Source organism: Myotis brandtii, unplaced genomic scaffold (assembly GCF_000412655.1).
Source record: "Myotis brandtii unplaced genomic scaffold, ASM41265v1 scaffold674, whole genome shotgun sequence".
Lineage (NCBI taxonomy): Eukaryota > Metazoa > Chordata > Mammalia > Chiroptera > Vespertilionidae > Myotis > Myotis brandtii.
The window spans coordinates 570,198-593,141 of NW_005370630.1; the positions used below are offsets into that span (position 1 = coordinate 570,198).

Below are 22,944 nucleotides of genomic sequence, written 5' to 3' on the forward strand. Positions count from 1 at the left end.
AAAATCAGAGCTGAGAATTTAAGATTTGTACATACTTCAATAAAGACTTACAAGAAGTAAAATAAAGAACATTCCCCATCCAGGGTTGTTATAAAGATTCGATAAAATCACGCTTACAATAAAGTCTAGCACAGTGCCTGGCACCTAAATGCGTGGCTAGGATCCAAGTCCAGCAGGAACCACGGACTCCCCAGCTCCCAATTCTCCGTTTGCCGGACCAAATACCGGGCTCAGCTTAAGAACGTTCTGGGAACCCGGCCAACCTGACTGTAGGGGAGAACGGAGCGAGAGTCAGATTAATGAATCAGGAAGGTGACCTGACACCAGAAGGAAGCGGCACTCGGGACCCTCCTTCCTCGGGCAGGAGTCCGAGCGGCGCAGAGCGGCGTCGCCGCGGCGCGCGGTGCACTGTGGGCCAGCAGAGGCGTGTCCTGGTCCCGCCCAGACCTCCCACGTGACCACAGCGCAGGTTTCCCTCTGCCGGCGCCTCCTCCAAACCCGCGTGGCCAATTGTATCTGAGCTTCGGCCAATCCGACCCTCCGCACCCCGAGGAGGCGATGGTGCGAGCTCCCAGCTCTCCGCCCCCAAGTCCCTCCTGGGGGGCTGGGGCGGGGTCCACCGCCGTTAGAGAGGCCGAATGCCCAGCCCTCGCCCCTCCTCTGGGAGGAGTTCGGTCAGACTGGGACCGGGTCCCTGCCTTCTCCATCAGGCGGACTTCCCTTGGAGCCCTCCAGTCCCGGAAGCCGAGGCTCATTGGATCCCTAGCTGGGCCCAGGACGGAGCCGAGGTTATACCACCTTCTTCCCGCTCAGCGCTCGTGCGAGGGTGAGCTGAGGCCCCATCTTCCTTACGGAGGAGTTGGCCTTGATCCTTCACTGCAGAGGTGTCCGCCGCCGGACAGAGTGGAGAGCGCAGGTTCTGGGGGCGGCCAGCCTTGGTTTCAGATCTGAACTCTTCCTCTTACTCGCTGTGCGGTCTTGAATACGTTCTCTGGACCTCATTTTCCTCAGTGGTAAAACGAGTTCCTACATCAGAACTGTAGGGAGAATTAAATGAGATAAAGCTTTTAAAGAGTTCGGGACATATTAGGTGCTCAGTAAGTTTTGGTTGCCATCTTCCATTTTGTTTGCTTACTAACACGATTTTTCCCAGGAGATCTGGCCTTTCTATGAAATTGTAGACATGCTTCTCAAAAGTAGCAGAGGAGGGGTTACAGTTTGCTTGCTTAGGCACCTGCCTTGGGTTTGGGGAAGCCAGGGCGGGCTTTCTGGTTGCCTCGGAGCTCTGCTGCAGTGAGACTCCCATCTGAACCTTCACCGGATGGGGCTGCTATTAACTCTTCCCTTCAGTTTGACCATACGCAGGGCTGCAGGACCTACCTTAGCAGAGGCTTTATGGTTCTGATCAGGCCTGTTATTTTCCCCACGGTCTCAGTTTTTTGTTTGTTTGTTTTTTTTGTACAGGAGTAATCTTGATAGCATTCTCTCTGGAGCCCTTGGGATTTTATTGGGGGGTGGGGGACAGAGATAGTAAAGTTCTTTGATATTTTCCAGAGATGAGTCTTTCCAGGTTACCCAAGAAGGGCAAGGAAGAAGGCAGTGACTTTCTCAAATACCCAGCTGTCAAGATCTCTCCCCTTTGCCTCTGTGTGTATGTGTTGTGTGTGTGTGTGTGTGTGTGTGTGTGTGTGTGTATGGCGGGCAGTCTAGGAGTGAGGGGTTCAGACAGATGACAGGCGCTGACCTCAAGGAGTACCCAGGTTTGTGGGGAGAAACTTACATAAACAGACAGCTGTGTGCACTAGCTGTCAGTACATGGAAGGAGCCAGAAGTTTAGTGCTAGCTGAAGGATGAGCAGCAATTAGCCAGGTAAGATTGGGACTTGGGGAAGGAAAGTATGCAGAGACCTGGAGTCAAGTAAGTGGTGGCTCACTCTGCAAACTCAGAAACATGGAGTCCGAAATGAGGAGGAAAAATGAGGACTGTGGGAGCCAGATTAGGAAGGGTGTACAGTACTAAGGAATCTGGACTTTGTCCTGGGTAGGAGAGAGCTGCTGGAAGAATTTGAACCTGGGAGTCACATGGTCAGATGAAATGAATGGGTTGTGGGGAGAGGGGCCACACTGGAAGCAGCGAGATCCCTGGTGCCATCAGAACTAGAGCAGTGGCAGCAGAGGTAACTATGGATAGACTGGCGAAAGATTTAGGAAATGTATTGTTTAAAGTTTTGTTTTGTTTTTTCACATCAAGAAGTATGTGAAGTATTATTGTAGTTTAAGGTTTTACATTATAGTTTAGAGCAAATAATATCTTTCTTTATATATACAAGTACTAACAAGTTTTTTTTAACCCGGCCACATAGACCACATCTTGGTCACTGTTACATATATATGCTGGCTTATTAGAAGTACAGGAGAAGATATGCTCTCTTCCCCGTCACCTATCAAAATCATAATCTGATAATACTCAAAAATACTTCAAATGAACTGAAATACTTTATTTAGGTGGCTTTTTAAAGACCCAGTGAATTAAATGAGATAAAGCTTTTAAAGAGTTTGGCACACATATTAAATGCTCAATAAGTTTTAGTTGCCATCTTCTATTTTGTTTGCTCACTAACACGATTTTTTTCCAGGAGATCTGGCCTTTCTATGAAATTGTAGACATGCTTCTCAAAAGTAGCATGTTGCCTGGTTTGTTTTTCTCACTAAGGGCCTGAGTCCCTGTTGAGAAAAAAATATACAGAAAGATCATGGGGAAGGCACTGTGTAAAGTGCTTTAGATATAGTATCTCTTCACAAGATGGGGCTGAGATTCAAACCCAGGTCTGTGGAACCCCAGACCTTGAATTGTTTTCTCTGTGCTCTGCTGCTGGATTTGACAAGTACAGTTTGGACATGTTGAGTCTCAGATACCGGTAGGACACACTTGTGGAGATGAACAGAGGGAGTTGAATATACAGAACTGGGGTGGGAAGAATGAGTACTTAAGTTGATAGCTGAAGGCATGAGCTCTACTAGGGAGTAAGAAGAGGACTGGGGACAGAATCTCGAGGGACACCAACATTTATGGGAGGCTGAGGAGAGGCCCATAAATGGAACACTCATCCAAATACTGCTTCCTCTTTTTCCTGTGTTTTCTAGTTCCCCACATCCAGCCAGCAACTGTAGAGCCCTCCTTTGAGAAGGGAAGACTGAACCCCAGTGTGAAAGAACGTAAGTTCGAATAAAAGCTGACTCCCAATGCTACCCTCTTCCACATCTCCTCATACATACACAGCTCCTCTCTCTTGAACATTTAGAACCTCTCCCAATGTAACATGAGGGTTTCTGGGTGCTGCCGAGGCCCAGTGAGGCAATTCCTGACAGGCTCAGAGCCTGTTAATGCAGGGCTAGGCTGGAAAGCTGTTGCCTCAGGCAGAAGATGAGGAAGTCTAGAACTGGAAGAGGATGACTTCCTGTCCTAGAGAAAAACATCTGTCTTCTGCTGGGGCCCCTCTACTTATTTCTTTGTAGTTCTTGTTCTTTGCAGATCTTTGTTAGGTCTTCCTACCTCCATGATTTCCCCCCACTCCACTCGCAAGCCTCAGAGCTTTTGGTTTTCAGTTTCACCAACAGAAGAAGCAAGCATCAAGTTTCTTCTTCCTTTTACCCTTAAGCATGGTTTTCGTTCAAGCTCTCAGCCCAGTTGTAATTTCAGAGCCCTCCCCTGTGTGCTGGGAAATCTTAGAGAGGCCAACAGGTCACTTGTTTGGGGATCAAGCCCAGCAAATCAGCCACAGACTCTGATGTTAAATGGAAAGCTAGTTCCTCCTGTGAACTCCAGGCATACTTGCCTGATCCCTGGGAAGTTTGGTAACAGAGAATTGCTCTCAGCAATCTCTGGTTTGCTTCCCAGATTGACCATTCTTGTTTTAGCAGAAAGAAACGATCTCCATAACTGGTTGTGCTAGACCAGTGATGGCGAACCTATGACACACGTGTCAGAGGTGACACGCGAACTCATTTTTTTGGTTGATTTTTCTTTTGTTAAATGGCATTTAAATATATAAAATAAGTATCAAAAATATAAATCTTTGTTTTACTATGGTTGCAAATATCAAAAAATTTCTGTATGTGACACGGCACCAGAGTTAAGTTAGGGTTTTTCAAAATGCTGACATGCCGAGCTCAAAAGGTTCGCCATCACTGGGCTAGACCATCGGTTCTCAACCTGTGGGTCGCAACCCCTTTGGCGGTCGAACGACCCTTTCATAGGGGTTGCCTAAGACCATCCTGCATATCAGATATTTACATTATGATTCATAACAGTAACAACATTACAGTTATGAAGTAGCAATGAAAATAATTTTATGGTTGGGTCACAACATGAGGAACTGTATTTAAAGGGCCAGAAGGTTGGGAACCACTGTGCTAGACAGACTGTAAAATTCTTCCTGAGTCAGAAGTATTAGGAAAGACAATTTTGGTATGTAGGTTGTACGCACAACATCCCTTATTACCTGCTTTACCATAATCTTTTTTTTTTTAATATATTTTATTGATTTTTTACAGAGAAGAAGGGAGAGGGATAGAGATTTAGAAACATGGATGAGAGAGAAACATCAATGAGTCGCCTCCTGCACACCCCCTACTGGGGATGTGCCCGCAACCAAGGTACATGCCCTTGACTGGAATTGAACCCGGGACCCTTCAGTCCTCAGGCCGATGCTCTATCCACTGAGCCAAACCTGTTAGGGCCATAATCTTTTTTTAAAAAATGTTTTTATTGCCCTTGCTGGTTTGGCTCAGTGGATAGAGCATCAGCCTGTGGACTGAAGGGTCCCAAGTTTGATTCCGGTCAAGGGCACATGCCCGGGTTGCGGGTTCAATCCCAAGTAGGGGATGTGCAGGAGGCAGGCAATCAGTGATTCTCTCTCATCATTGATGTTTCTATCTCTCTCTCCTTCTCCCTTCCTCTCTGAAATCAATAAAAATAAAATTTAAAAAAAAGAAAGAAAGCAAAAAAATAAATATAGGCACTTCTCTATGAGTGTAAACTTTTTTCTTTGTATACGCTTATATCAGTTAACTTTTAAGATTCTCGTTTACAGTATTTTAAATTGAAATGTGTCAATTTAAGTGGTCATTTTTTTTAAAAATATATTTTTATTGATTTTTTACAGAGAGGAAGGGAGAGAGATAGAGAGTCAGAAACATCGATCAGCTGCCTCCTGCACACTCCCCACTGGGGATGTGGCCGCAACCCAGGTACATGCCCTTGACCGGAATCGAACCCGGGACCCTTCAGTCCGCAGGCCGACGCTCTTCCCACTGAGCCAAACTGGCTATGGCAGAAGTGCCTATATTTTTAAAAAATGTTTTTATTGATTTCAGAGAGAGGAAGGGAGAGGGAAAGAGAGATAGGAACATAATGATGAGAGAGGATCATTGATCTGCTCCCTCCTGCACACCCCCTACTAGGGATTGAGCCTGCAACCTGAGCATGTGCCCTGACCAAGAATTGAACTAGTGACCTTTTGGTTCATGGGTCGACACTCAACCTCCAAGCCACACCAGCTGGGCAACAATAATATTCTTGATGTCCTTTCAGAACTTGGAAACAAAGGTTATATTTAAAGGTATTGCTGACAATGAAATCAATCCTGAGAGAGTGATACTTATAGTACTGATGAGATCAAATGAAAAGCTTTCTACCTTATTTACTTTGGGGGTAAGCATTCTTTCTCCTTCCCCTTTCACTTGGATGACTCCCGTTCATTAGGACTTGACTCAGCACCTCCAAGAAGCCATCCTAGCCAGCGTACTCTTTTCTTATAGCACTTGTGCAGATTTTGGTCATATTTCTTATATATTGCACTCATATCACCTGCCCTCCCCACTCCTCCACCAGACCATAAGCTCCAAGAGGGCAGGGACTCTATTTGAATATCTGAGTCTAGCACAAGGCCTAGAATATTCATCATTTGCTGACTGAATGAGTCTTCATTCTAGAGCCATTTGGGAACTTGTGATTTTCATAGCTCTTCAAAGGGGTTGCTCCAGTCACCCATCTGCTTTTGTTCAGTTGCAAATTTTCTTGCATCTGAAATTTTTTGTTGTCTGCTGCACTGAAATCCTGTGTCTAATTCACCTTCCTGGAAAGACTCTAGCCCCTTGACTCCAGGGAAAATTCAACTCATTCTTAAAAGCCCATGTCAGTATTCCCTGGTTCTTGCCCTGCAGAAGTCACTTGCTTTCTGTAGCACATTGTATGTACATTATCTACTGTCAGCAAATATATTTTTATATATATATTTTATTGATTTTTTACAGAGAGGAAGGGAGAGGGATAGAGAGTTAGAAACATCGATGAGAGAGAAACATCGATCAACTGCCTCCTGCACACCCCCTACTGGGGATGTGCCCACAACCAAGGTACATGCCCTTGACCTGAATCGAACCTGGGACCCTTGAGTCCGCAGGCTGACGCTATATCCACTGAGCCAAACCGGTTAGGGCAGCACATATATTTTATAGGTCTGTGTTTACCTGCCTTTCCCCATCAGTTCTTGGATCCTTGGCTCTGCCACTTAGCTATTGATTTGGGGCAAATAACTTGATCTCTCTATGCCTGTTTTTTCATCTATAAGATATTATACTTCCCTTGTAAGAGCCCACTCAGGCCTAGCAGCATGGCGTATCAGACCTCTGTGAGAGGAACTCAGAGAGTCTCTGTCGTTCTGACAAACTCCTGGGAATGTTCATTTCATCCTCAGAGAAGTAACCCTTTCCTGAGCCTGTTCTGTCACCCCATCTCATATTGACTCATAATGGCTTGCCTGTCTTACACTGGCTTGAGACCTTATGTAGTCAAGGGGCACTTCTGGAGAGCCACCCTGCCTTTCTTTTTAGGTATTGGAGCTCTTTAACACAGACCTTTAGCCTGGTGAAAGGAAGGGCAGCCAGGCTGGTGGTCTGGTTAATGTTTGTCCAGGAGCTACTGGCTTTGGTTGCTTCTGGGCATATACACACAATTACAAGTTTGTTCTCATCACCTCTGTGCCTCCTTTGCCACCCATGATTTACAGGAGTCTTGAAGCCCAAGCAGCACTGATCCCCACATCATTCTCTTCCCATTTCTGTTTCAGGAGGCAATGGCGGCTTCCTGTGTCCTCCTGCACACTGGGCAGAAGATGCCTCTGATTGGACTGGGCACCTGGAAGAGCAATCCTGGCCAGGTGAGGGATGGGGGAAGCAGGGCTTCCTGCACTGCTGCTAGGGAAAAGGCAGTATTTGGGAGAGAGTCCCGGCATTTTCCCTAGCAGCCCCATGCCTATATTCCACTTAAAGTGGAATGAGCCTGGAGGGCAGTGGGAAAAACAAGGGAAGAAGGGCCTGGTAACATGTCCTTAGCCAACCTAGCTAACTCAGAGGAGGGGCTGAGAGGGTCAGCAGGGCAAAGGTCATAGGAAAGAACCCTTTCCCTAACTGGATCGACACTGAGTCCTTTGGCAGATGTGGGAACCCTCTGTATCTGGCCCGTTGCTGACCCCTAATATGGCATCACCTTGTGCTGTGATCTGATTATCACTGGGCTCCTTGAGGGCTGGGCCTCTCTCATTCCAGAGGTAGTCACACAGAAGGTATCAGTCAGGGTTTGAAGAATAACTAGGTCAAGACCAAGGGTTAACAAACTTTTTTTGTTAATCCTCACCCGAGGAGAGAGAGAGAGAGAGAGAGAGAGAGAGATAATTTTTTAAAAATATTTATATTTATATTGATTTCAGAGAGGGAGAGAGAGATAGAAACATCAATTATGAGAGAGAATCTCTAATCGGCTGCTTCCTGCACACCCCACAATGGGGATTGAGCCCGCAACCCAGGCATGTGCTCTTGGCCAGAATCGAACCTGGGACCTTTTAGTCTGCAGGCTGATGCTCTATCCACTGAAACAAACTGGCTAGGGCCCGAGGATATTTTTCCATTGATTTTCAGAGAGAGGGTGGAAGGGAGGGGAAGAGATAAAGAAAAACATCAATGTGAGAGAGACACATCGATTGGTTTCCTCCTGCACGCAACCCAACCAAGGCTGGGGAGCCAAACCTGCTAGGGTGAGGGCATGTGCCCTGACCAGGAATTGAACCGTCACCTCCTGGTTAGGGCATGTGCCCTGACCAGGAATTGAACCGTCACCTCCTGGTTAGGGCATGTGCCCTGACCAGGAATTGAACCGTCACCTCCTGGTTAGGGCATGTGCCCTGACCAGGAATTGAACCGTCACCTCCTGGTTAGGGCATGTGCCCTGACCAGGAATTGAACCGTCACCTCCTGGTTAGGGCATGTGCCCTGACCAGGAATTGAACCGTCACCTCCTGGTTCATAGGTTGATGCTCAAACACTGAGCCATGCTGGCCAGGGCAAACTTTTTCTTGATGAACCAGATGGTTAACAATTTAGATTTTGCTGGACAGATTGCAAAATGGAGGTGATTATGTATTTATGTAACCATTTAAAAATATAAAAATTGTTCATAGCTCAGGGCTGACAAAAAACAAAAGGCCGCTATGAGCTGGCATTTAATGACCCCAGATGTAAACCCTTTCAGCCACGGGGGACTTGGGAACGAAGACCCACTTTCCTAGGATCGACAGCTAGAAATTCAGCATCCACCTAGTGTTGGGCATCTCCCCAGCACTATGCCATTGCTCCTTGGTCATCTGAGTCAGAGTTTGGAGAAGTTTGGGGATTAATTTTGGGAGGGGCTCGGGCAGCGAGAACAACCTCTTCTCTCTGAGATTTTGGCTAGTGTTTGTGGTGCGGTAGGGTGACTCTGCCTTTTTTCCCCTTTGATTTCCTTCCTACAGTTGCCTAGGACTGTGGAGCTGGGGTCTTGGTGCTCCAGGCAGGCACTGACATGGCAGGACAAGTCCAGCAGCTAGATGAAGGCAAGGGGTGGAGGTCAGAACCAGGGCCAACAAGGAGGCGGGCAGAATGAAGCAGCAGGGGTAGGGCCTGGGGTTGGGGAATATGTCTGGATAGTAAGAGCTGCACCTAGATGAGGATCTTGAATACCAAGGACCTGGCATCTGGTTCTGCTTCTGATGCCATGTTTCTAGTCGAGTTTTTAGCAAATTAACTGGACCTGGCCTCCTACTTGATACCACCTTTTTTCACTTCTGGCAGGAGACTCTGGGCCAAGCTTCCATCTCACATCTCTATTTCCTTAATTTTCTCCCCCCTCACCTCTTTTGCTTGCCTCATTCCCCAGAGTGTGCTTGGTTATATGGCTCCCTGAGCATCTCTCTCAGAATGGCCTTGGCCTAGGAATATTTACCTGTGTATCATGTTTCCCTAACCAGCTCCTCAGGGTAGGGGACCTGTCTCCATGACCTATACTTCTGCCCTCTGTCAATGTATTCGTCTTCTGAGCAGGTAGCTAGGAACACGTTGTTAGTTTTGTGCTGGGCACTGAGATGGTTGGGTAGGAAGGAGCTTTGGAGGTTAGTGGGATGGGGACAAAAGGTTTGAGGGTCTGGTCCCTTCCCCTAGACTAGAACCATCTTCCATCGTCTCTCCCCCACTGCATGGATGACTGCAGTGGTATGTTCCTGCCCCCTCCAGCCACCAGTGACCTTCCAAAGGGCAGTTTCTGGCCCAGACTAACAGCTGAATCCCTCTGCTTCTCTCGCCTGGCAGGTAAAAGCAGCTGTTAAGTATGCCCTGAGCGTAGGCTACCGCCACATTGATTGTGCTGCTATCTACGGCAATGAGACGGAGATTGGGGAGGCCTTGAAGGAGACTGTGGGGCCCGGCAAGGTGAGGACTAGGGCTACAGAGGGATGGGATGAGAGATCTAAGAGGTGGAGGGTGGGGGGGTAGACTGGGGCCTGGCTGGAGGGGACTGGCATCAGCTCCCTTCTAATTCCTCTCCCAGAGGTGAGGGTGGGTAAGACTGGATGCCCATTGGCTCTTCTCATGATGGGCCCTGCTTCCTGCACCAGGCGATGTCTCGGGAGGAGCTGTTTGTGACTTCCAAGCTGTGGAACACTAAGCACCACCCCAAGGATGTGGAGTCTGCCCTCCGGAAGACACTGGCTGACCTCCAGCTGGAGTATTTGGACCTGTACCTGATACACTGGCCTTATGCCTTTGAGTGAGCTTTGCCAGTGTCTTTATCCAGGGAATTAGGGGTTGGGGGAGTCAGTCATGTTAGTAACTTATCGGAAGTCACAGTAGCGGAGCAGGATAGGAACACTGTCTGTGTGGCAAGCTGAGGAACTTGGCATGGGAACTCAGCCCTTTCTGCTTCGGCAGCCAGGAATTTAGCTACAGAAAAAGGAGTGCAGCCTCACATGGCTTCTATCTTAGGGTATGCATGAGGGGTTCTGCTCCCTGTATTCATTGAGAAAAGGTACTAGCTCCTGCTGAACTAGGCCCAGGTTGAAGTAAATAGTAAGTTCTAGCCAAGGGTATGAGAGGGACTACCATCTGCTCTGTGCCCTGTGCCAGAAAAAGGCTGCAAGAGCATGCAACTCTTTGAGGAGGAAGGCAATAAGGAAGCCTTCCTAGAGAAGAGGAGATATAATCTGCCCCTGGGAAGAAGAAGAGGGGAAATGGCCATTCCATATAGTAAACACCTGGTCATGATCTGGAAGGGTGTGAAACCATGCTTTCCCCTTTCTGGGCTTGGAGTATGGGACATAGAGTGGCTGGATGGGCAGGTAAGGCAGAAGCCTAGCTTTTGTGCCCACTCTTGAGAGGCTGTCTTTCACTCAGGCGGGGAGATGACCCTTTCCCTAAGAATGCTGATGGGACTATCCGCTATGACTTCATTGACTACAAGGAGACCTGGAAGGCTCTGGAGGCACTGGTGGCTAAGGGGCTGGTGCGGGCGCTGGGCCTGTCCAACTTCAGCAGTCGGCAGATTGATGATCTTCTCAGTGTGGCCTCTGTGCGCCCAGCTGTCCTGCAGGTGAGCACAGCATAGCAGGTCAGTTGTTTGGGGATGAGGTGTATGTGCAAGAGCATGAGTGAGCAGATAATGGGTCTACTTCATGGAGATGGCTAGCAAGTGGTCAGAAATGTTGGTGTAGGACTCCTCTACATAAAGAAGGACATTGACGTGTGGGACAAGAATGAAATGGACAGTGGAAAACAGTGATAAAAGAGGACTGAAGGGACGTAGGGGGGTCAGCAGTGCAGGTTGGTCCGGATGGCACAGCCAGGCAAGCTGGATGTCGCCACCCCATGGTGATGGATTATTTCTTGGCTCAGGTGGAATGCCACCCATATCTGGCTCAGCACGAGCTGGTTGCTCACTGCCAAGCACGCGGCCTGGAGGTGACTGCTTACAGCCCTCTGGGCTCCTCTGATCGTGCTTGGCGTGATCCTAACGAGCCTGTCCTGCTTGAGGAGCCAGTGGTCCTGGCACTGGCTGAAAAGTATGGCCGGTCTCCAGCCCAGATCTTGCTCAGGTGAGGGCGATCTTGGGGAAAGAAGGTCAGGTCAGAGAAAGGGCTCCTGGGTTGGGAGGTAAGGGTTTCAGGGGTTCTCAACCTCTGGGTCGCGACCCCTTTGGCGGTCGAACGACCCTTTCACAGGGGTCTCCTAAGACCATCCTGCATATCAGATATTTACATTACAATTCATAACAGTAGCAACATTACAGTTATGAAGTAGCAACAAAAATAATTTTATGGTTGGGTCACAACATGAGGAACTGTATTTAAAGGGCCAGAAGGTTGAGAACCACTGGTTTAGGGGTTCCTTATCCAAGTGCCTAGATGAGGCTGAGACTCTTGCCATGTGATCTGGGAGAGGCCACTCTGAATCATGTTCCCCATTCCAGCCGGGCTCAGGAGCTTAAAGCAAAGGCTGCATGGAAGACAAAACAATGCTTATGAGTACTGATTCCTCTTCCTCATCTACCTTAATCCCCCATCGCAGGTGGCAGGTCCAACGAAAAGTGATCTCCATCCCTAAGAGTATCACGCCTTCCCGTATCCTTGAGAACATCCAGGTACTTGGGGATGGGTCCTGTCTTTAGGCCATTGGGACACAGTCTGGCCCCAACTCTGCCAGGCTAAGAAGGCAGTGTTCTGGAACCCCGACTTTCACTCACAAAGCTGGCTTTCCTGACCTCTGCTACCCATCCCCAGGTTTTTGACTTCAGCTTTACTCCAGAAGAGATGAAGCAGCTAGATTCCCTGAATAAAAATTGGCGATACATCGTGCCCATGCTTACAGTGAGTATGTTTCACACCCTCAGAGCCGGTGAATGTTAGATTTGGAGCAGGATTCTGACCCAAGCCTGGCCTCAACATTGCTGATCAGAGAGAGGCAGAATGGTTGTTGGTAGGATTACTGCCCTGGACACAGTGGGCTCTTTTTGTTCAGTTTGGGAGGAAATAGTGGCTCAGGGATAAGAAATATAACAAGTGAGGCCCAGTCTTGCTTTTCTATATCTTGTAAGCTAGACGTTATTTAACTTCTCCAAGCCTAAGCTTCCTATTTTCAAAATGATTCTAGTTCCTGACACATAGAAAAATCTTAGTAAATGATATAAATGAGGGGAGCCTACAAGGCATGCTCAGCCTTCTTAGAGGGCTTGAAGTTGGGTTGAAGCCTATTGCACATAAGGAAATAAATAGTTCCTTCCCAGCTGAGACTGCAAACTTTATGTACCAGGTTATGGGTTTAGTGGGAATGCTGTTGATACTGTGGCATTCTATGAGGCTGGGGCCCTGTTATTGCCATTTGGCATCATGCTGTACACAAGTGAGGGTCAGGAAGTTTTGGGAAAAGATGCCCTGCATCTTTGAAATATTATCTCTTAATAGGGTCATATGTCTGTCTCTTTTTCCAGGTGGATGGGAAGAGGGTCCCAAGAGATGCAGGACACCCTCTGTACCCCTTTAATGACCCGTACTGAAACCACAGCTTCCTTTCCATCTCCAGCTGTGAGGTACTGCCACCCCCAGAAAGATTTAATAAAGCCATTGAAACATCTACACTGCTTATTGTGTGATTTGGCTGGTAGGACCTGGGATGGAACCGCTTCCCTTGGGGATACTGAGTACTACCTGCCAGGAGCCCAAACTCCCTTATCATTCTTCATTCTGGAAGAATCAAGATGGAGCTGAATTCAATTTGTGCTTTTCTGAATTAGGTATATTAGTGAACTGGTCCGCCATCTACAGGCAGCTCTGAGCACTGCATGCTACCACCCAGTGGCCCCCAGCTTTCTTACAGAGAATCCATAAAATTGGTCACCTTGGTATTGGTAACAAGGCAGTGAGAGTTCTGTGCATTGTTGACCCTGAGTCTTGAGTTCCCACCCCATTCTCTACCCTGGTCAGTGCCCAGGCTTAGGAATATGAAGAGCCAACTTAATAGCTTGCAAAATTATGGAAAGGGGACACGGGCTTTTTCTGTCACACAGGACAATCTGTGTGGGACAATCTGTGTGGGACAATCTGTGTGCATAGCCTACCGAAGGGGGCAGAGTCAGCCCCAAAGCTTGTCACTCTGCACCTAAAGTCCTATTTTTCATACTTAATAGACCCATTAAAGGGCACTGAGATTTTTAGGAGGGTTTTATGAAAATCCCTGTAGCCCTAGCTGGTTTGGCTCAGTGCATAGAGCCTTGGCCTGTGGACTGAAGGGTCCCCGGTTTGATTCCGGGCAAGGGCATGTATCTTAGTTGCAGACTTAATCCCTAGTTGGGGGCATGCAGGAGGCAGCTGATGGATGTTTTTCTCTTGTCGATGTTTTGTGGGGTTTTGTTTTGTGTTTTTTTTTAAACATATTTTATTGATTTTTTACAGAGAGGAAGGGAGAGGGATAGAGAGTTAGAAACATCGATGAGAGAGAAACATCGATCAGCTGCTTCCTGCACACTCCCTACTGGGTAAGTGCCCGCAACCAAGGTACATGCCCTTGACCGGAATCGAACCCGGGACCCTCGAGTCTGCAGGCCGACGCTCTATCCACTGAGCCAAACCGGTTCTGGCTGTGGGGTTTTTTTAAAATATATTTTATTGATTTTTCATGGAGAGGGATAGAGAGTTAGAAACATCGATGAGAGAGAAACATCGATCAGCTGCTTCCTGCACACTCCCTACTGGGTAAGTGCCCGCAACCAAGGTACATGCCCTTGACCGGAATCAAACCTGGGACCCTTGAGTCCGCAGGCCAATGCTCTATCCACTAAGCCAAACTGGCCAGGGCTCTTGTCAATGTTTTTATCTCTATCCCTATCTCCCTTCCTCTCTCTAAAATAAATAAAAATATATTTAAAGCCCTAGCCGGTTTTTCTCAGTGGATAGAGCATTGGCCTGCGGACTGAAGGATCCCAGGTTCTATTCTGGTCAAGGGCACATGCCTGGTTTGTGCGCTTGATCCCCAGTAGGGGGCGTGCAGGAGGCAGCCAATCAATCTCTCATCATTGATGTTTCTATCTCTCCCTTCCTCTCTGAAATCAATAAAAACATATTTAAAATATATATATTAAAAAGAAAAGAAAATCCTTATAAACTCCAGTCACACAAAACTCATTTTGGGTTTCTAGTCAAAACACTGCTCTTCACTGAACAAATAATTATTGGGTACTTATGTGGGTTAGGTACAATGCTAGACCCTGGGGATATAGGTATAACCAAGACACATGGTCCCTGTAGTCTACTTCAGAAAAGACTTTAAAGTAATTGCATAATTAGTTTAATTACAGTTGGAAGAAGTGCTGCACAAAAATATAGTGAGAAGCCTGTTTTTATCATGTGAGATCTGAAGGATGAATAGGGATTAATTAGTTAAATGATGTGAGAGTAGGAATAGTGTTCTGTGCAAATTGGGTAGCTTGGGGGAAAGGCCTTGAAACTGGAAGAAGTGGGAAAACTTAAAGAAGGCTTCTGAGAAAGAAACTGAAGGTGAGCAAAGGTAGGATGGCACAAAGTAATGCTGGAATTAGGCAGAGGCTGGTGAGCGAGGGTTTTTTTAATCCTGAATGCTGCGGGAAGCCACGGAAGAGTTTTGAGGGAATAACATGGCGTGATTTATGTCTTTGAAACAACCCTGGTGCAGTGGGTAAGTAAATGGAGGGAGGCGTTTTGAAGTTAGTCTTTTGTCTCTGGCCCTTACTACCTAGAATATTGTATCCCTTGGCCCATTCTACGGGCTAACACCTATTACTTAAATGTTCAGTTTAGCTGTCACTTCTCTAGGACATCTTTCCTGACCTCACCCTACCCAGATGACTTACTATGTGATACCATGGCTCCCTTACACTTTCATGATCCACATTTCCATGGTTATGAGGTAAACTATGATGTGTATTAGTTTGTTGGACTGCTGGAACAGTGCCACAGAATGGGTGGCTTAAACAATAGAAATTTATTTTCACACAGTTCTGGAAGCTAGAAGTGGAACATAAGGTATTAGCTGACTTGGTTCCTTCTGAGGGACATGAGGGAAGGAAATGTTCTAGGCCTCTGTATTTCGCTTGTAGACAGCCATCTTCTCCCTGTCTTTACATTGTCTTCCCTGTGTATGCATCTGGTAAGAACACCAGTCATTGGAAAAGGGCCCACTCCAAATACAACACATTCTGAGGACTAGCATATAAATTGAGGGGGGAGGACAATTCAGCTCATGTAAGGAAGCAAAAAGTTATAACATGATGCCAAGCTGGTGTTGCTCAGTGGTTGAGGGTCGACCCAGGAACCAAGAGGTCGCCAGTTCAATTCCCAGTCAGGGCACATGTCTGGGTTGCAGGCTTGATCACCAGTATGGGGTGTGCAGGAGGCAGCCAATCAATGATTCTTGATGTTTCTATCTCTATCCTTCTCCCTTCCTCTCTCTAAAAATCAACTAAAAATATATTTTTTAAAAAGTTATAATATGGCCCTAACCAGTTTGGCTCAGTGGATAGAGTGTCGGCCTGCAGACATCTCATCCTCATTAACAGCATTGCTCTATAGACATCTTTGTCTAATCTTTGGACTGTACAGTGCACATTCACTATAAAGTGAAACTGCAGATCTTAAAAAAAGATGCAATATTTTATGAAGCAATTAAAATGTGATGTTGGGGAACTTCACTCACTTCACCAAAGCCATTGCAAAGTGAGGACCTGAAAGTTAAACTTAAGAAAATGGAAGAGAAAAATGCTAGACTTCAAAGGTAGGTGTTTGGAATATCCAAGTATTAAGGAAGGTCTTTGGGAAAACTACGAGTATTTTTGCAAAAAGGATTTTTTATATGATTATTGTTTTGAATAAAAGACCACAGGCTCAGAATTTTAAAATGAGACTTGTCTTTATAAGACCACATTCGAGAATGAAGAGAGTACTCACCAGCCAGAAGGTAACACCACCACATTCCAGTTCATTACATCAAAATTCTTTATACACAAGTACAATCTAAGACTGCTTTCAGAAACTTTTGTAGTCTGCAAAGGAGGAGGGGCTGTCTCACACTCAAGTAGGAAAAGGGAGACCTTCCAACATTCTTCAAGAGAGAGATTGTGAGCTGTAGTCAAAGGCTGACAAATTTTAAAAAGGATACTTGAGAAGGGGGACTGATAACACACATTGGAAAGAAGTCACAGTATTTGTTCGGGAAAAGATGATCTATGAAGGACTCCTGTTTCCCTATGAAACAATGACAAGCAATGCTCTCTATTTTTTTTAATAAATCTTTATTGTTCAGATTATTACAGTTGTTCCTCTTTTTTCCCCCCATAACTCCCCTCCACCCAGTTCTCACCCCACCCTCTGCTCTTACCCCCCCCACACTGTCCTCATCCATAAGTGTACGATTTTTTTTTTTTTTTTTTTTTTTTTTTTTTTTTGCCTCCCGCACATCTCCCACCGGGGATGTGCCCGCAACCCAGGTACATGCCCTTGACCGGAATCGAACCCGGGACCCCTCAGTCCGAAGGCCGACACTCCATCCACTGAGCCAAACCGGTTTCGGCCATAAGTGTACGATTTTTGTCCAGTCTCTTCGCCCACCCCCCACACCCCTTTCCCCACCAAGAATTGTCAGTCCACTCCCTTTCTATGCCCCTGATTCTATTATATTCACCAGTTTACTCTGTTCATCAGATTTTTTATTCACTTGATTTTTAGATTCACTTGTTGATAGATATGTAATTGTTGTTCATAATTTTTATTTTTACCTTTTTTCTTCTTCTTCCTCTTCTTAAAGGATACCTTTCAGCATTTCATATAATACTGGTTTGGTGGTGATGAACTCCTTTAGCTTTTTCTTATCTGTGAAGCTCTTTATTTGACCTTTAATTCTGAATGATAGCTTTGCTGGGTAAAGTAATCTAGGTTGTAGGTTCTTGCTATTCATCACTTTGAATATTTCTTGCCACTCCCTTCTGGCCTGCATAGTTTCTGTTGAGAAATCAGCTGACAATCGTATGGGTACTCCCTTGTAGGTAACTGACTTTCTTTCTCTTGCTGCTTTTAGGATACTCTCTTTGTCTTTTGCTCTTGGCATTTTAATTATGATGTGTCTTGGTGTGGTCCTCTTTGGATTCCTTTTGTTTGGGGTTCTATGCGTTTCCTGGACTTGGAAGTCTATTTCTTTCACCAGGTAGGGGAAGTTTTCTGTCATTATTTCTTCAAATAGGTTTTCAATATCTTGCTCTCTCTCTTCTTCTGGCACCCCTATAATTCAGATGCTGGTACGCTTGAAGTTGTCCCAGAGGCTCCTTTCACTATCTTGATATTTTTGGACTCTTTCTTCTTTTTGCTTTTCCGGTTAGGTATTTTTTGCTTCTTCATATTTCAAATCTTTGACTTGATTCTTGGGATCCTCTTGTCTGCTGTTGGATCTCTGTATATTATTCCTTATTTCAGTCAGTGTATGCTTAATTTCTAGTTGGTCCTTTTTCATATCCTCAAGGGTCTCACTAAATTTATCAGCGGTTTCTAGAAAATTCTTGAAAAACCTTATAAACGGGTTTTTGAACTCTATATCCAGTAGTTTGCTTTCCTCCATTTCTGTCATTTGTGATCTGTTTCTTTGTCTCCGCATTTTGGCTGCTTCCCTGTGTTGATAGAGTGGCTTTCTGTGCTAGGTGTCCTATAGGGCCCAGTGGCTCAGCCTCTCTTGGTGCACCCCTTTGTGAGCTTTGGGCACAGTCTTGTTGTAGATAAGCCTTGATTGTTGTAGGTATCACTGGGAGGAATTGACCTCCAGGGCAATTGTCTGTGAGAATCAGCTGTGTCTACAGTGGGAGAACTTCTGTGCTGAAGACACCCTTCTGGGGCAAGACTTGCTTCAGTGGGGCTTTGGTGCTCACTGAGTCTGCCCCCTGAGTGTGTCCCTTATGGATCTGAGGAGTTGTAATCTGGATGGTCCCACTCTGACCACTAGGTACACGGGCTCTTGGATCTCTAAGGAGGTGCTAATTTAGCCTCTGCCTGAGACTACCCAGCAGGAGCTACGGAGAGATCTGCAGATTCCTCTTCCTTGTTTGGGGTTTGGAGGTGCTCAGATGAGGCCCAGCTGTGAAGCAATGCAAGCTGCTGTGGGGCTTTGAGCCTTCTTTTGGATGTTCTGGTTCTCTCTGACCCAGTTGCAGTTTGTTAGGTAATTTTAGATCTCAAAGGGCCAGCCCATTCATATGCAGAAGCCTCTGCTCAAAGCTTGGGTGGGGCGTGATCTCAGGGAATCAACAGGGCGGAGCAAACAGCTATGGCTGATCCTCAGTCCGGCCCTAAGAAGCCCCCGGGTCTCAGTGTCCCGGTAATATACTTTGAAAATTTTCCAGTTCTAATTATGATTTCACTATTATTGCTTTAATCATTCATTCAACAAGTTTACTTTGAACAAGTAGTATGCGTCAACCACTATTGTATGCATTGGGGATTAGGTGTAAACAAAACAGAAAAGGTCACATGGAGCCTACATACTTAGAAGGGTGAGAGATTAAAAAAAACAATAACAAGTAAATTAACTTTAGATTTTGATAAGTATAATGGAAGACATAAACAAAGGGAAGCTAATATTGATTAGGTGAGTAGGGAGGCCTGATTTCAATCAAAATTAGCTTCCCTTTGTTTGAAATGAGGCCTAACAGATGATTTGAGGCTATCACTCAAAATATTGGGAGAAGACTGTTCTAGGTAGTGAGGCAGCAAGAGCAAAGGTCCCTGGATATGAAAAAGGGCTTGGGAATTCTGAGGAACAGAAAGGAGACCAGCATGGTAAGAATATGGTTGTGGATGAAAAGGGGCCACATGCTAACCTGATGAGGTAAGGCCTGCATGGTGGCCTTGCAAACTCAGAGACCTAAAGTAACCATAAAGGATGGTCTGAAATTAAACTTTTTATTTTTTTTAATTTTTATTTTTAAATATATTTTATTGATTTTTATAGAGAGGAAGGGAGAGGGATAGAGAGTTAGAAACATTGATGAGAGAGAAACATCAATCAGCTGCCTCCTGCACACTCCCCACTGGGTATGTGCCCGCAACCAAGGTATGTGCCCTTGACCGGAATCGAACCTGGGACCCTTGAGTCTGCAGGCCGACACTCTATCCACTGAGCCAAACCAGTTAGAGCTGAAATTGAACTTTTTACTGAAAGCAGTTTATGGAAGGTAGTCATGTCCTAGGCTAAAATCTTCCCTGAAAAAAGTCAATCTTTTCCTTAACCTGTCTATTGCCCTTTGGAATGTCAGTGTAACTCCCCTTTTTCTAGACCCCTCAGGGCACAACCAGTGGACCCAGGGTGTTGTGGACCAACATTCTCGAGAATACGACCACCGACTCCAATTAGGTCTTAAACAGCAAGTGAGGATTTATTGAGCTGGCCAGCGACTACAGTTACAGCACCCTGCTGAAGCAGAGGCTGAACTTCAGTGACAACTACAGGAGTTATATTTTATTATTAAATTTTGTGGAGGCCCAGAGAAAAATATGTCTTTCAAATTCTGGGCCCCCCAATATGGAGGAAACTCTCTTTATTTATACTTTTTCCAGTCCTTTGTCTCCCAAATTTGGAATGAGACTTCCGGGCCTTCTGAGAAAGAAGACCTGTGTGCTGGGAAGGGGCCATGAGACCATATCTCAAGGCCTGGCCTGATGTCAGTACCTTCCTATCTATGTGTTCTAGGATAGCATGCCCCGCCTGGCCGAAGTGCCAGATATGCAGCCCAGTACACAGGGTAGAGACCATAAATCCTTTCATTGTTATTGTTACCCCATTAATTGTTGACTGTTAGCTATCCTGTACCCACCTATGTAAAAGATGTGTCTATCATTTTACTTTTCATCCAATCCCAGAGGTTTCCCTGCTTTGCTTTCTCCTACCTCCCAAATCTACCACCAATGCATTTGATGCAATCCAATTATATATTCTCTTTTCATTGTAATGTCATCAATTGGCTGGCTCCTGCACACCCCTACTGGGGATTGAAACTGAAACCCAGGCATGTGCCCTGACTGGGAATCCAATCATGACTTCCTGATTCATGAGTCCATGCTCAACCACTGAGCCATATCTGCCAGGCCAGGCATATAATTCTTACAATATCCTTAAGGGGTGGATACTAATGTGTCCTCATTTTACATTTAATCTTTTTTAAAAAATATATTTTATTGATTTTTTACAGAGAGGAAGGGAGAGGGAGAGCGAGACAGAAACATCAATGATGAGAGAGAATCATCGATCAGCTGCCTCCTGCACACCTCCTACTGGGGATGTGCCCGCAACCAAGGTACATGCCCTTGACCGGAATCGAACGAGGGAGAGCGAGACAGAAACATCAATTCTCTATCCACTGAGCTAAACCGGTTAGGGCTACATTTAATCTTTAAAAAATTTTTAAATTGATTTCAGAGAGGAAGGGAGAGGGAGAGCGAGACAGAAACATCAATGATGAGAGAGAATCATCGATCAGCTGCCTCCTGCAAACCCTGCACTGAGGATCGAGCCCACGATCCAGGCATGTGCCCTGACGAGAATCGAACCTTGACCTCCTGCTTTATAGGCCCACGCTCAACCACTGAGCCCCACAACCAGACAGGCACATTTAATCTTTTTAAAAATATATTTTTATTGATTTTTAGAGAGAGAGGAAGGGAGAGGGTTAGAGAAGCATTCATGTGAAAGCAAAATATCCATGGGCTGCTTCCTACATGCCTCCAACCTTGTGATCCAGCTCTTAGAAAGAGAGAGAGAGAGAGAGAGAGAGAGAGAGAGAAACCATCGGCTGGCTGCCCCCGGCATGCGCCCTGACCAGGGATTGGACCCACAACCCGGGTTTGTACCCTGACCGGGAATCGATCCCACCACCTTCTGGTGTACCTGACGATGTTCCAATCAACTGACTAACACCGGCCTGGGCTACATTTAATCTTAAAAGGTCACACGACTTGGCTCAGTTCACCCAGCTAAATAACGGAAGAGCCCATGTCTCTTTACCCACCAGGAATCTTTACCAGTGTGCCTGAACCTGGACGTAAATAAAATCCTATTCTGATCACTGTAGGCAAGGCTAAGGTGGCACGCAATGGAGGATGCTCCAGGTGTGGGTAAGTGCAGCCATTTCCGTTTGCCAGTAATCTTTCCAATCAGTTGCAGAAAATGAAGCGCACTGCTTTCCAGAACCGACTTGGCTTACAACTTTCTGAGCAAGTCCCCCCTTTCCTGAACTGTGGTTTCCATTTCTACCAAATGTAGTTGATAACACCGATCTGACTAGTAGTGTTGTTAAGATTACGTATGTATGACTGCTAATCGCTTTCTTTAAGTGTCTGAGCACAGTACCCTCGCTTGTAGCAGGCAAACAAATCTTAGCGCTGAGCAGAGGGGACAGAGCCGGGACCACTAAGCTAGTCAGATTTGGAGTCTGGGTCGGGCCTCAGCTGATGGCGGCAGCCGATTGGGCCAGCCGGAGGGGGCGGGCCCGGAGGGTGGGGCCAGCCGTGCGCCACTGCAGAACTGAGCTTTGAATCGAGCGCGGTGGTTTCCGCGGTAGCCAATCCTAGACGAGCATTTCCTTCGCTCAGCTGTTGCTGAGGCTCCCAGCCAAGCGTCTCACGCCGAGATCAGTTTTAGCCGTTGCTGCTGTACTCGTGCTCGGCTCTTGCGTGTCCATCCGTTACGACTGCGAGGATAAAGTCTCAGAACCTCCCGCATTATCCGGGCCGGAAATAGACCCTCGGCTCTTCACTCCAAATATGCCGAGCAGCACCAGCGTCCCTTTCTGTGGAAGCCGCTGGCTACCGCCCACTCAGGAGTTGTAGTGCCAAGATTCCAGTTCTTATGCGACTTGCTAGAGAAGCTGGAAGTTGCTTTTTGGGGCGAAAACAGTTCAGGGAGAAAAGGTACACCGAGAGTCAGAAGCGAGGATGGGGGTGTCCTTGGGCTAGACTGGGCTGGATTCTGGTCCTTTAAACTAGAGGGGGAGGATCCGGAAGTGGATGGGCGGGGCGAAGGGCCCTGATATATGAGAGGGCCCAGGCGCGCGGGGTCTCCAATCTGCCATTTTCTGTCCCTGTGTGAGTCTTTGGCGTCCCAAATTCGCTGTTCTCTCACAGGCTGTATTTCGTCCGCTGGACCGCCACCTCAGGGGAACGATGGACGCAGAGTCCACAGCCACTGCCGCCATCTCTGCGGAGCTGGTTTCTGCCGACAAGTAAGCGGGACCGCGGAAAGCTTGAGGCATTGGCCAGTTCGCGGGGAGCGGGGGGGAGACTGGGGCTCCCCGGGAGGGGAGACCAGTGGGTTGGAGGGCTTGCCTCCTAGTGAACAACCGTCGCTGTTTGGGGAGGCCTGGACGCTGGAGAAGCCCACCTCTGGCATAAAGTCTCGCGCGTTAGCAGTTACGCCGGTTGGCTGGCGCCCCCTGCCCCGCTTTTCGCGGCCGCCATCTTGCCGGGGGCAGCGGCGTCTGTCTGCATCGCCAGCCCCTCTTCTTCCTCCCCCGGCCCGGGGCTCT

At 46.8% G+C, this 22,944-nt stretch overlaps 2 protein-coding genes across 8 annotated transcripts in view; both read left to right on the plus strand.

Moving 5' to 3' along the window:
• The first annotated feature begins 517 nt into the window (after positions 1-517).
• Positions 518-12,994, plus strand: AKR1A1 (aldo-keto reductase family 1, member A1 (aldehyde reductase)). Of its 5 annotated transcripts, none has more exons than XM_005881268.2 (10): positions 518-826; positions 3,144-3,215; positions 7,130-7,219; positions 9,678-9,797; positions 9,983-10,134; positions 10,758-10,953; positions 11,256-11,455; positions 11,928-12,000; positions 12,140-12,226; positions 12,847-12,994. In XM_005881268.2, the coding sequence occupies exons 3-10, from the start codon at positions 7,136-7,138 to the stop codon at positions 12,910-12,912; spliced, it is 978 nt and encodes a 325-aa protein (XP_005881330.1). In that variant the 5' UTR covers positions 518-826; positions 3,144-3,215; positions 7,130-7,135; the 3' UTR covers positions 12,913-12,994. The 5 variants fall into 5 exon arrangements, with proteins under 5 accessions (XP_005881330.1, XP_005881332.1, XP_005881331.1 ...); XM_005881270.2 differs by lacking the exon at positions 518-826 and adding an exon at positions 833-916; XM_005881269.2 differs by lacking the exon at positions 518-826 and adding an exon at positions 923-1,013.
• An 8,912-nt stretch (positions 12,995-21,906) lies between these two features.
• The window catches only part of NASP (nuclear autoantigenic sperm protein (histone-binding)), a 29,760-nt gene continuing 28,722 nt past the window's right edge, over positions 21,907-22,944 (plus strand). The window contains exon 1 of one of the 3 annotated variants that reach the window (XM_014529225.1): positions 21,907-22,641. In XM_014529225.1, coding sequence (XP_014384711.1) covers positions 22,583-22,641 — 59 coding nt within the window. In that variant the 5' untranslated portion in view covers positions 21,907-22,582. The remainder of the gene's footprint in view (positions 22,642-22,944) is intronic. The other 2 variants (XM_014529224.1, XM_005881272.2) reach the window with 2 other exon arrangements.